Source organism: Ursus maritimus, unplaced genomic scaffold, assembly GCF_017311325.1.
Source record: "Ursus maritimus isolate PB19 unplaced genomic scaffold, ASM1731132v1 scaffold_7, whole genome shotgun sequence".
In the NCBI taxonomy this organism is placed as follows: domain Eukaryota; kingdom Metazoa; phylum Chordata; class Mammalia; order Carnivora; family Ursidae; genus Ursus; species Ursus maritimus.
The window spans coordinates 5,917,758-5,931,594 of NW_024426885.1; the positions used below are offsets into that span (position 1 = coordinate 5,917,758).

The 13,837-nt window shown below is 47.1% G+C and overlaps 1 protein-coding gene across 2 annotated transcripts in view; it reads left to right on the forward strand.

Moving 5' to 3' along the window:
- The window catches only part of CUNH10orf90 (chromosome unknown C10orf90 homolog), a 205,372-nt gene that overhangs the window by 127,079 nt on the left and 64,456 nt on the right, over positions 1–13,837 (forward strand). For both annotated transcript variants that reach the window (XM_040624561.1, XM_040624562.1), the window contains exon 3: positions 7,813–7,904. In XM_040624561.1, the coding sequence (XP_040480495.1) occupies positions 7,813–7,904 (92 nt within the window). The remainder of the gene's footprint in view (positions 1–7,812; positions 7,905–13,837) is intronic.

Sequence of the window (13,837 nt, forward strand, 5' to 3'; positions counted from 1 at the left end):
TTGCACACGTGCCCTTAGGTTGTGATTCATCTGTGCCAGTGTCGTCTTTCGTCCAGGTGTCATGGGTCAGCGATTTCTCCAGCTCACCACTTGCTTCCTTTATCACAGCTTTACCTTTTTAAAAAAAATCCTTCTTGCTAATTATAAGCTACCCCAAATGTGGTCGGGCATAAATTATAAAACAATGTTCATTATAATTAAATTGTATGAAAACCGATTGTTCTTATAATAGCTTGCCTGGTAAACAGACTGTCACATTGCCCAGTATTCTGGGTCACCTGGTTTGCAGAATTTGGTAACATATTAAAAGTGGGTTAAACAAATGAACATTGTGATGTTTTCTGAATGTATTTTCATACTCAGGGAACTTTAAAACAGTACAAATGCTGCTTGGCAAGAGAACCACCATCATCAAAACCAGGCAAAGAATGAAGTTCTGAGACGTTGGGGAGGAAGAGAAGTTGGTATCTGACTGTAGGCAGGAGAGAGAATAGCTCCTTGTCTCACATCTCAGTACAACTGCAGAAAACTTAAATAATGGTCGTGTGAGCTTTTCTTACTTATCAGAGAAGCCTCGGAAACATCAAAGTGATGATGTTGTCGTTGCTAACGAGAAACGGAGCCCAGGTGGACTCCGTGCCCCCGCCCCTGGTTGCCACGTGAACATTCTAGTGACTTCATCACAGGCAGAACATTCTGAGGTTCTTCAGCCCAGGGCGGACGGTGGGAGCCTGACTCATTCCAAGAGTAGTTACAGATGTAAACTGTGCCTGATTTTTCTTTTCTTTCTTCTTCTTCTTTTTTTTTTTTAGCCAAAAACATCCTTGTCATTAACAGACCTTTGAAACTGAGTCAAATGTCTTTGAAACGCCAGTGGAATACGATAAAACTCTCCGAGGAAGGTATGTTGTGGTTTTTTTCCCCCACAGATGTAACTCTTATCAAAATATAAAATAATTGGTTCATTTGGTCAACATTCTGTGAGCGTCCTTGGTTGGCCGGGTGCTAGACTAGGTGGGGGAGGAAGGAGATGCATAGGACGGCCGCTAAAGACCTTGGTCCACTTGGGGAAACAGCCTCATGAACAGTTAGTTACAGAACAGTGTAGTAGGGATGGACAGTAGTGACAGCCTGTCAGGGGCATGGACATGGGTTGAATTGTGTTCCCCCAAAAGATATGTGGGAGTCCTAACCCCCAGTCCATGTGAATGTCACCTAATTTGGAAATAGAGTCCTTGCAGGTATAATCAGGATGAGGTCAGACTGGATTAGGGTGGGCGTTAAATTCAGTGGCTGGTGCCCTTGTAAAGAGAGAGATTTGCAGACATGGAGACACAGGAAGGATGGCCATGTGACAATGGATACAAACATGAGAGTTCTGTTGCCATAAGCTAAGGGACATTAAGGATGGCTGGCAAGCACCAGCAGCTAGCAAGAGGCAAGGACTCACCTGGGTCCTTCAGAGACAGCACAACCCTGCCAACACCTCGATTTCAGATTTCTGGCTTCCAGAACTGCGAGAGAATAAATTCCTATCGCCACCTCACTAGTGATCATTAGTTATGGCAGTCCTAGGAGATGAAGACAGGCATTAGCACAGACCAGAGGGCAATGCACGGGAAGGGCAGCCCAAGCAGCCTTCTCAGAGGAGACGCCCCCAAGCTGTATCTGAGGGTGAGGCGTGAGCTGGGCGGGAAGAGCGGAAAGGTGGCACCCGAGATGAAAGAGGCGTGGAAGCCGCCACATCTGGGAAATAGCAGCAGGCGTGTTTTAAGGATGTTTAGCCTGGTTTCCTGGAGCCCCAGGAGCCCGTGCACACAAGCTCAGGTTTTTATGTGTATGTTTCCCAGGCCCTGTTCAGGGATCAGGGTGAGGAGGGCAAAGGGAGCATCCTTTCATTAGATTTTTCAAAGGAGGCACAAGGTCACAAACTGGTGATGTCAAGGGGATTTGGGGGAGCCAGACAAGACACGAGGCAGGTGGGGGTCACCAGCTTGACTGTGACCTTGCCGAGACCAGGCAGTACAGGGGAGATTAAACAGATGGGATGGAGCAGAGCCTATTTCATAAAAGAAAACAGGCCTTGGCTTTGCGCTGGACATTGGAGGTGAGAGAAAGGAGGGGTGTGGAAGGGGACACCTCAGTTTCTATTGTGGGTGATAGGAGGATTGGGGCTGCTCGCCAAGATAACAGGATGCAGGGTTGGCGGGGGGAGGAGAGACAGAGGAGGCCGGTGGTGGCAGCGACTTGGGGCGAGTTGGCCGGTTCCCTTTCAAGCTAGCCGAGCTTGAGGCTGGTTCTAGCTGGTGCTCGCAGATGATATCTGGGTCCTTCCTTGGCGTTGGTTTATAAAGCAAGCAAAGTCCATGCTGTGTCTGAGATTTGGCACAAGAGCCCAGAGGGAGAACAGGGGTGTCAAGGAGAGAACCCACAAAGGAAAGCAAGATGCAGTAGCCAGGAGGGAGGAAGACAGAAGACCCATTGTTCCAGAAGTCAAAGATGGAAAAGATCTTCCAGAGACATTGGGTAGCTAACAGGCTCAGATCCCACAGAAGTGACTAGTTTAATTTAGATTTGATAAGTGATTCGGAGAAACATCTATTTTAAAACATTTTCAGAAGGTATTGTTAAAGCCTGGTGACAGCTCCGAGCAAACCGTGGCTCCTGTTAAGACTGGAAACGAGGAAAGGCATTTCCAGTCCCAGAAGCGGGCGTCCGGATGGCCTTCTCTGTCCCTGACATGCAGGGTGCTTACCAAGCTGACTGAGGGCTGGGCGCCCCTCAGGTGCACAGGACTTTGACGGGCGGTTCACTGGGCACCGTGTGACAGCGTGACAGTGCTCGTGTGCTGTCTGTGCAGCGACAACAGAAGCATTGTAGGCTGCTGTGCGGGAACTGTGGGGGATTCCTCGCTCCTACCCTGTGCTTCCCCCGAAGTGCCACTGGTCAGTCTCCAAATATGCTGCATTTTTCTGCTCTTATACTTTACCTTAAGCCATTCCCACTTTTCTTGCTGGCCTCTGCTCGGGCTGTGTGACCTTCTTTCCACCCCACTTCCACAATTGCCCAAATTCCCCCCATCCTACAGGGCCGTTACAAGTGTCCCCCTCCCAAACCCCCTCCGGGGTCTCTTGGCGGGCAGGGCTCTCTCTGTGGCTCACTGAGGCTGGGGTAGCAGAGCCGTGGGTGGGAGAGCTGCTCACCAGGGCCCCCAACACCCTGGGGGCTCCATCAGTTCCTGCTCTGGGTTCCATGCTGAAGCACATCTTCCTCCAGAGAGGAAATCTGGATTCCATGAGCGACATGATGCTTGTGGCCTCTGGGAAGGGGCTCACAGTTGGGGCTGGGTGGCTTTGGATGAGTGTTCAGGCGGATGGAGACGGAAGCACGTACAGTCCTTCCAACCATCTCAGCAGAGAAAAACCCTCCAGACATGCCCGTGCGCTGACACACTCCCTGGGGCCAGAGGACCAGAGCACTGGGCACCAAACACACCTGGTTCATAAACTAGCAATGAATTATTGGCTAATTGTGCTGATTTTTAAATTCATTTCAAAATAAAAGTCAACATGCTGGCGTTCTTGATGGCTTCCTTTTCATTGAAGCCATTGGTTGGAAGTCCATTTAGATCCCCTAGATAATGGTTTTCTAAAAGCCATGGGGTGGTTTTGCATCAAAGACATGTGGTTTCCTCCCGGGGCCTCAAAGTCATCATTTGTAGAAGAGCTTGTTGGGCGAAGACCAGCAGTGTTCCTGGACCTGAGTTGCATTGAATGTTCTGCAGGGCTTGCTAAAACGTTGATGGCTAAGCCCCACCTGAGTTTCTATTCAGTAGATCTGTAGGTCAGCGGGTGGGGCCCAAGAAGGTTATTTCTAACAAGCTCACCCATGATGCAGCGGCTGGTGGTCTCGGAAAGCCCTCACTGTTAAACAGCACCGTGAGGTAGGACCCCCTTGGGTTTCCAAGAAGCAGAGCCTGAGGCAGGGATCGAGGGGCATGTGGGAGAGGATCCAGGAAAGGATTGTGAGAGAGTTAAGGAGCCCTGATGGGGTCTCAGCTACACTCTGGCCCTTGGGTTATGCTCAGAGCATAAATAGCAGAACTTCTCTGGCTTTTGTACCCATTTTGTGCCCCGTCCTGGTCTGTGGGCCAACACAGAGAAAGGCATAGCCTCCAGAGGACGGTCCTCAGAGGAGAGTAAAGCTGTGAGTCAGCTGGGGGATGGGACACCCCCCACAGCAGGGCATGAGCAGAGACAGCTCTAGGTTCTAATTTCATAGAGGGGAAACCGGAATCAATGAGATTATGTAAAGTACACAAAGTGACACAACTAGAATTTGGCCCCGGGCTGCTGGGTTTCTCTGATGACCTACACCTGCAGGTGCTCAGGGCCTGCCCGCCCTCGGCCAGTTTCCTTGTAACAAGGACAGTTTCTTGATGCAGAGTGGACTTCCCCTGCCCCTGTGAGAGGTCCAGGCCAGACCAGCTCCCACAGTGGAGAGAAGGAGTGGACTGGTCTGGACCCCCCCCCCTCCAGCCTTGCACCAGGAGCAAGACCAAGGCCAGGTGCAATCCATCTGGCTAATGCGTTTTCTGTATTGGAGACATGAACCCTTTTCCCGTGAAACTGATGGATCCCAGCTACTGGAAAAGCTAGAAGTATTAGTCTTGTTCTTGCTACCCTGCCCCAAGTGTCCCCCCAGCTTTGCCTTCCTCAGAGACACCAGTGCAGGTCGCCCAATGTTGGGAGCCTTTACTGGTGGTGACAGTTATGCGGTCAGGTGGGAAGGCACTGGGTGGGGCGGAGGTTGTGTCATCACCACATGCTGGGCACTCTGCTCAGGTCTTGATACTCAGCGTCTCATTATTTCTTATGACCACCCTCGAAGAGAGGGGTCTTGTTTCCTCTGACACAGGAAAATAAGACCCTGACAATTAAGCGGCTTACCCAAGATTACTTAAATTGACCAAGTGGTTAGTGGCGGAGACGGATTTGAATCAGGGTCTTTCTTTCCCAAATTCTATGCTTTTAACCACTCTGGTAACTCACCTCCTCATGTCCTTTGAGGTCATTATGTCAGGCATCCTGCTGTGTGGCTTTCGTCCTACCTCATTTTCACTCAAAACTAGGTTCGTGGCTCTAAGTTATAAGTTTACTGGTTTGGGGAATTCTCGCACATATTGAAATTTTTCTTTTAATGTTGCAATCATGTGGCTCATAAGTTTTTGTTTCCTTTCTTTCAATAAACAGCACATTGTAAGTGCTTACCCTTGTTTGCTACAAAGACTTTATAGTTGTTGTTTTAAAGGCCCTACATTTCATCCCACGCTTCTATCTCAGTCTCCCCAACTAGTCTGTGGTGCCCCCAAATATGTCCATGTCCCCAGAATCGGTGGACATCTTACCGTTCGTGGCAAAAGGGACTTTGCAGATTGAAGAACCTTGAGACGGGACAACTCTCCTGGATGATCCATGGGCCCAGTCTCATCTCTAGGGTCCTGGTAAGAGGGAAGCGGGAGGGTCAGAGAGAGAAGGAGAAGAGATGATGGAGGCAGAGTTTGAGGGACACAGGGCCGGGAGCCAAGGAAAGCCGGCAGCCTCTTGCAGCTGGAAAAGGCCAAGAAACAAATCTTCTCTCGAGTCTCCCAAAGAGTGCTGCCAGCTGAGACCTTGGCTTGAGCCCCGTGACACTTGCATTGGACACCTGACCTTCAGGGCTGTAAGATATCACATCTGTTGTTGAAGCCTCGAAGTTGGTGGCTGTTGATGCAGCAGCCACAGGCCACTAACGCACAGTCCCTGCTTGTCTGGCCCCGGTGCCGTCCCTCCTCCCCAGGGGGGTGAGGCCACTTCCCTGGAGCTGATGTTCATCACATGTCATCGTGTTCTGGGCATTGTGCAGAGGGCTAGTTAGGCCAGTTCATCTTTCCCAGTCCCTCTATGAAGTCGGCTCCCTTGTCACCTCCACTTCATAGCAAGGAGCCCAGGGATGCTGAGTGATTTGCCCAAAGCCACACAAGTAGCTAGAGACTCTGGGACTGAGTGTGGTCTAACGCTAGTGACCATCTTGGTGCTAGTGACCTCGTGGCCCAGGGTGGGAGGTGGTGCTGCTTTGGTGCCACTCACAGACAGTCACAAGCAGTGTGGCTCATCAGGCATTAACCCCAGATCGCACCCAGGCCGTGTACTTGACACACGCGAGCCCCCGTGCATCGGTGACAAGGCTGGGCAGGAGGTGTTCTTCTCCGCATTTAGTGGCTGAAGGAACTCCGAGGGGGTGAGTCATGCACCTGCCGCATGTGAACTTGGGGCTGGGCTGGGCTGCAGCCTGGGTCTCGCTGGCCCCCAAGCCCATGCCGACTTCGATGCCGCCCGACTAGAGCCGGAGATTTCCATCTTCATCTGCTTTATTGTCAGCTCATCACGAAGTATCGACTCTGCACAGAAATCCATGAGATCTTTCAGGCCTTATATTTGTGCTTCGTGGAAAGTAATCTGTGCACATCATCTTGGATGACAATCTCTGTCACTCAACAACGGGCAGTGATGGAGGCTCAACCACATGTCTGGGGTGGAGCTGATGGGGCCTCTGTCGTCACCCAAGGACGAGGTGAGACATGAGCAGGCTTTGGACGGGTCAGTAGGGGCCCTTGAAATTCCTGCAAGCCATGTCCTGACCCCTTAGCAAACCTGCCAAACAGAAAAATATCATTTGCTCCATAAAATGCTTTGAATTATTTTAAAATGCTTTAAATGGAATTATTTGAATTATATGTAAATTTTTACTGAACCCTTCTCATGAGTTGATGAAGACAGGACTCTTAACTTAGGGAGGTGCTTCTTAAATCTCCTTTTTCTCATCACCAGCACCAGCTGTTGGGGAACCATTCTTTGTAGGCTCTGGAAAAATCACTCTCCCCAGAACATCTGCATCGCGAAGGCAGCATTGTTATCCGGCTCCAGGGACCGGGCCACACAGACTCTCCTTTTTACTCTCCCTTCCTGTGTTTGTAGATGTTCCTGCATTAGCAACAAGTGCCCAGGCGGATCGTAAGGCTGCCGGGCTATGGATTCTATTCAGTGCTCCATGATTCAGTGCTCCACGAGGAGAGCAGGGTGGGTGTGGTGGATCCGGAAATTCCACCTCATCCATCGTTACCACGCTTGTGGGTGGTGGGGCCGGAACTGGAATCCAGGTTCATAATTCTTGGCCGCCTGCTTTGTGCACTTGGATCTGATGATATCCTGGGCCATCAGGGAGGCTGGTGTGTCTGTGGAGGGCTGTCCACAGTGTCTCACTTCTCCCTGCAGTATTATCACAAAATTATCCCCAGCTAGGCCAAAGCATCTTCAGTATCCACGTCCGGGTCACTCGTGGCTTCTTCAAGCACTGTTGTGTTAAGAGATTGGATGAAAGTTGGTCTTATGTTTCAGCCTTCCTTAATTCTAGTGGTGTTGGGAACCTCTTCGATGTGATTTTCTCTCCTGCTGGGTGTAAACTCGGGATGAGGGAGAATGCGAGCCATCCAAACTTGTTCAACCATTACTGAATCTAGGAACATGAACTGCATGGAAGAAGGAATTTTGCAACCTAATTGTAAACTATAGAATAATAAACTCAGGGAGCCTAAATCGGGATGGCATGAATGAGGGAAATGTACAAGGTTTTATCATGGGTCAGAATATACCGGATTCACCCTTGGCTGGTATGACACCTGACTAGGTGACATGAAACTTCATAGTAGAGTAAGAGATTCCATCTTATCCTTTCATATACTAAAACGTAGCAATATTTTCTCCTTTTGCCTAGGATTACGGAACAACCGGTACCGTACAAATGATCAAATTGCCCTTAAAAATCTTCAGCCTGATGTTACAGAGAAGAAATCTGACTTCACCGAGGTAACATGTTTCTAACTTCTCGAGTCGTCAGCAACATGCAGCCAAGTATAAAACAGGATCATTGGCCGACTTATGATGTGTTTGCATTTTATTTTGTTTAGTCAAAACTGAATTAAAGCAGCAGAACATCTAGCCATCGATGATGAAGACTTGTTACATTAAAGTAGGCCCGATATATTTAATTATTTTATAATCTTCACCAACAATTTGTGAATTTGCAGTATCATAGGAGAGTATGGTGATTGAATCTCAATTTTCAACCAAAATTAATCTGCCAGAGAGAGACAGAATGATGCCATGCAGCATTTCAAAGCTGGAGAAGAGATAATTGGAAATCTAACAAGCTAGTGTACATTGTTATAACTGCAAAAAGTGTCAGTTGTCTGAAATAGGGAGAAAATTAGAGGTCATATTTATAAAATGAAATGTTTCTGGTTCCAGAGAACAAAGCACTCTGTACAGGGTTGTTAATATTGCCAATGTATCACATACCAGGTTCTGGCTAATTGACTGACTCATTGCATCCTTCCCACAATCCCAGGAGGGAGGTATTATTATTATACCCATTTTGCAGGTGAGAAAATAAATCTCTAGTAGCTCCGGTATTTGAATTGCCCTAAAGCTCCCAGTTCATAAGCTGTCTGGCTCCAGAGCTTCTGTTCTTCTTTTTTAAAAAAATTTATTTTAAATAAAGATTTTATTTATTTATTTGAGAGAGCGTGAGAGAGAGGGAGGGTCAGAGGGAGAAGCAGGCTCCCCGCTGAGCAGGGAGTCCAGTGCGGGACTGGATCCCAGGACCCTGAGATCATGACCGGAGCCAAAGTCAGACACTTAACCGACTGAGCCACCCAGGCGCCCCAGAGCTTCTGTTCTTACCTTGCTCTAAAGGGCTGGCATAGAGGAAAGCTCATTCCAGTTAACAGATCTTAAAATGTGGACTTCCCTGCCTGAAAGAATCATCCAGGGTATTAGTTTACAAGACCTCTGTTGTCTTTCACAAATGGATAATCTGCCACCACCTTTTGTAATTCTAAGAGATCGTGGGACTAGAAGAATCGATGTCTCATGGCAGATTAAAGTGGCAAGGGTATCTGTAAACCCCCCCCCCAATGCTTGTCTTAGCCTTTGATTTAGCTCTGCTTTTAATGAAGCTCAGGGACCCCAGGCCTGAACTCCCACGCGATGGAGAAAGGATGCTATTCTGGGTGTGAGATCTAGTCATCGGTCCTTACAATACCCCCATCAAGCCCTTTCTATGTGGAAGCACCGAGCTCACTGTCTGAAGAGGTAAAGATGCCCGGCTATGACTCATCTGTTCCCGGGGAGCAGGAGCAGGATTGTCAGGCTGCAGGGAGGGAAATGAGCAGCAGGAACAGTGGACCGTTGAGAACTGTCCCTGGAAGGAGTTACCTAGTTAAGAAGGGCAGGGTAATGATGAAGTCGATTGTTACTCTTTTTTTTTTTTTAAGATTTTATTTATTTATTTGAGAGAGAGAGCGAGAGAGCAAGAGAGAGCAAGCAGGGGGAAAGCGAGAAGCAGATTCCCCACTGAGCAGGGAGCCCAACTCGGGGCTTGATTCCAGGACCCTGGGATCACGATCCCAGCCGAAGGCAGACACTTGACCGACTGAGCCACCCAGGTGCCCCAAGTGCTACTCTTTTTAAGAAAGATACCAGCTGAAGATCTTTCCCACCTGTTTTTCACACTGAGCTGACAGATTCCAGTATTTTCCTGTTGATGTTAAAATTAATCAGTTTGGTTATTAGTGATATAGATCTTTGGGGCCATGCGGCTGGTTCTCCAGAACACACACACACACACACACACACACACACGGTCATTTTCTGTGGCTGAATTAAATAACTCCCAGAAATCACACCTTCTAAACATCTGCTTTGGAATGGTCTGGACCATCTACTTTGATCGTATCAGTCGTGTGACTTTCAAATTTCCCTCCCAACTTTGAGCTTTTAAAGCTTGTCCCTGTGTGTTTGTTATAAGGGTGCTGCAAGATGATGAAACACTCCGCACGGATGCCCTTCCTTTGTAACTGCCATAAATCCCCACCTCTCCTCCGGAGCCTGTGCAAGATTGATCACGTTTCCTTTCAAAATTCGTCGAAGCTGTAGAAATGATATGCAGGGACTTCTTCAACCAAGTGATTATTTAAAAGGAATGAAATATGGAACAGAGTTTCCGTCTTTGAAAAAACAACGTTTAAATTTTCCTGATAACAAAAGTAATGGCAGCTCCATGTAGACACTTAGGAAAATATAGAAATATATAAGTAAGAAAATATTTATATATATTTCATTCTCTTATTTTTCCCATGTAATTTTTTTACATAAAGTTACAGTGTATATCAACTTTTATAGCTCTCTTTTATTACATAACGTTCCATCACAAGCAATTCCTCATGGCATTTAAATTCTTTGTAATCTTTATTTTTAATTTCTACGGAACATGATGCCGTGGTGCCTGCCATGATTTACTCACCCGATCCCCTTTTAAAATGCATTTGGATTCTTTCCAGCTTTCCACTGTTATACATTACACTGCACCAAGTCCTTTGGTTTCTTGTAAGTGCGTGGAAGGAGACAAAAGTTTTAGGACGGAGATGGAGAAAAGCTCCAATTCTTCCATTTGTCTCAAAACGGTCTTCCCCTAGTGCGACATACCAGCGTGAAGGCATACATTTGAAAACACTCTTGCATGCATGATGAAATGACACTAGGGTGACAGATTGCTTAGTGGTGATGATGCTGGATGGGCTGAAAAGGAGGAAGCATGCTTGCAGCCAGCATGGAGGGGACCATAGAGAGGATCTGTGCAGACACGGGGCCAAGGAATCCATCTGGCAAACATCGTTGTAGGCTGCAGAGCAACCATGGAAAAGGGAAGAATTGTCAAGTGGAGAAAAATATAGATTTCAAAGCCACAGGTTGGATTAGATGCTTATCCTTTGGAGAAATAAATTGCTACAGAAATGGAAGCATCCTCATCCCAGTGGCTCAGGATCTGATTTCTCTGACCATCCGCCGCTTATCTCTTTCTGCCTTCAATTTATGAAATGGTGCCTTTATAGTAATATGCCTTCAGGCATAAATATAAAGTTAAAAACAGTCAATAAAATGCATAAAACTAGGAAAGCAGTTACCAGCCCCACACAATCATGTTTGAAACATTTAAAAGAAATCAATATCTGAAAGCAGCGTTTATGAGAAAGAAAATGGACACAGGCGAGTGTTGCATGACGATGGTCAGGAAATGGGTGATTTATTGCCAGAGCGAGACACGAAATCCCACTATTCGTTTGACCTTCCTCTGACCTTGAATGTTCTACTTTAAATGCAAGATTATTTTCTTTTCAAATCAAATCTTCCGTCAGTTAATCTTATTCTAGATAAAAGATACCTTTTTTCCCCAAAGCCGTGTTCAGTTTACCCAATATAAAGAACAGAGGGGCACCCTGAAATAGCTTCGTTGGGAAAGATACTTGATGTGAAGATGTGATCACTTTTTTAAAAAGTTTTCAAAGTAGTGGGCCAAGTTAGGAACATCATAATAGCTCCTCTGTCTCCTCTCTTTCTTGGCTTCCCGGCCCCGGAAGAGGAGCTGGACACAAAGTGCTATGTTGTAGTCCGTCATGGACCGTCTCCCCCCCTCCAAATGCACGTGTGGAAGTCCTACCTCCCAGCACCTCAGAGTGTGACTGTGTTTGGAGACAGACTCTTTAAAGAGGTAATTTAGGGTAAATGAGGTCATTAGGGTGGGCCTTATCCATTATGACCAATACCCTCAGAAGAGGAGGACGGACGTCAGAACACAGTCACACACTCAGGGAAGAAAATGTGGAGACACGGGGAGAAGACTGAGAAGGAACCAATCCTGTTGGCTCCTTGATCTCCAACGTCCAGCCTCCAGAACTGTGACAAAATAAAATTTCTCTTTTTAAGCCACCCGGACTGGGGTGCTGTGTTAGGGCAGCCCGGAATTTTAAGAGGTTGGACCTTATCTTTAATGATTTAGTGGATCTTAATGAGAAAATAGGATCTGATAAATAGAACTTCCCATACAAGAGTAGGATTCGTGTTTTGACAAGCAAAGAGTATAGTGTTTCCTTTTTAATTTCTCTCAGTCTCTCGGTTGGGGCTTTTGTCAAAGCTGAGAGTAAACACCTCAGGAAAAAAACACAGTGAAATTTAACCAATAATCCCAGTCCTGAGCATTTGATTACCTGCTTGGTGTTCTCTCCCATTTGTTAACCCCATGGGGCTAAGAAGTTTCCTCAGTTTCCTGGAGTAGGAGCTCAATAGATCTGTCTGAGGAGTTAATGAATAAATGGGTTGATCATGACTGTATGTTAGAATGACAGAATTTACATCTAGAAAGGTTTCACTCATTCTACATTCACGTTGACAAAATTTCAATGTATTGGATATGTAATAGGTATTTCCATTTGTGTAATTCAAATAAACACAAATGCATTCATTACAAATACTCCTTCACTCACGCAGAGGTTTGAGTCCATCAGATATCCTCCGATTTCTGCTAAATCACAGAAAAAGTCAGACCCTGCAGTTACATATCATGTTCATATTTTGAGAGGTACTTTCACGTCCTTCGTTGTTTTTGATCTCCAAAACTGGTAAGGTAGAGAAGGCAAACAGACTTTTCTTTGGGCCTGGGCTTCTATCAGCATCTCCCCGCTCAGGAACAGTGTCACCCTGACATACCACGTGATTCCCCAGCTTCAGAATTAAGTTCAAATTCATGTCATTCATTGTTGCTCTTCCTTTATCCATTTGCATTTGATGGACTCAGAGTCAGTTGTACCTGCCAGACCAAGGTAATGAGATGGTGGGTGATTCTCTATCCCATCCTTCTGGGCCTCTAGGACCTTCTACGTTGGTACCTGCAACCCCCAGTGTCGCCCCAGGACGTCCCTCCAGTGTGCGCTCAGGAGGGGCCCCAGGAGGTCTGAGTCCCGGCCTGGAATTCCTTCTTCCCTCTCTGTGCAGAAGAATCACCTGGCAGCTGGTTAAAAACACAGCTTCTTGGCCTTATCCCCAGAGATCCTGATTCACCCTCGGTCTGGGGGGGGGGAGGGGTCTAGAAATCTGCATTTTTAACCCTCCCCACACCAGGTGTTTTCTATGCAGTGGTCACTGGCTCAAACTTTGGGAAACATTGTTATAAAGTATAAAATAAGACCAACACAGCCCACTTTCCAAGATGAATATTTGCTTTTTCAGAGACCTGTGTCAGAGGAATTCCTACCAGGAACGATGATGCACCTGGGAGGATGCACGGGCCCAATGATTATCAGAACTAAATTTAACTAGGGAGGGACCGCGTACCAAGTCAAACTGCCTGGGGTAGGTGCCAGGTGCATTTCACTGTTCTTGTAGGTAAACCACAGCCGTGGAGAGGGCAGCGCAGAAAGGAGAGGGAGGTGCTTCTCAGCATCACCAGCCTGCTGGAATCACACTGGAAACGAGAAACACAGATGCCTGGCCCCACCCCTCGTGATTCTGAAGCCACTGTTCGGGGCTGAGGCTTATATAAGCTCCCAGGTTCTCATGTGTTATGAGACGCACTGAAGAGGAGACCCCCACCTTGAAAGAGGTGTCAAGCAGGGCCTGGCGCTCGTTAGCTATCTGGGAAAAGGTAGCCAGTGATATTTAGATTTTTAAAAAGATGATATGACAGCTATATACAGAAGAATGAAACTTGACCACTGTCTCACACCATACACAAAGATAAACTCCAAATGGATGAAAGACTTCGATGTGAGACAGGAATCCATCAAAATCGTAGAGGAGAGCATAGGCAGCAACCTCTACGACATCGGCCACAGCAACCTTTTTCATGACACGTCTCCAAAGACAAGAAAACAAAAGCAAAAATGAACTTTTGGGACTTCTTCAAG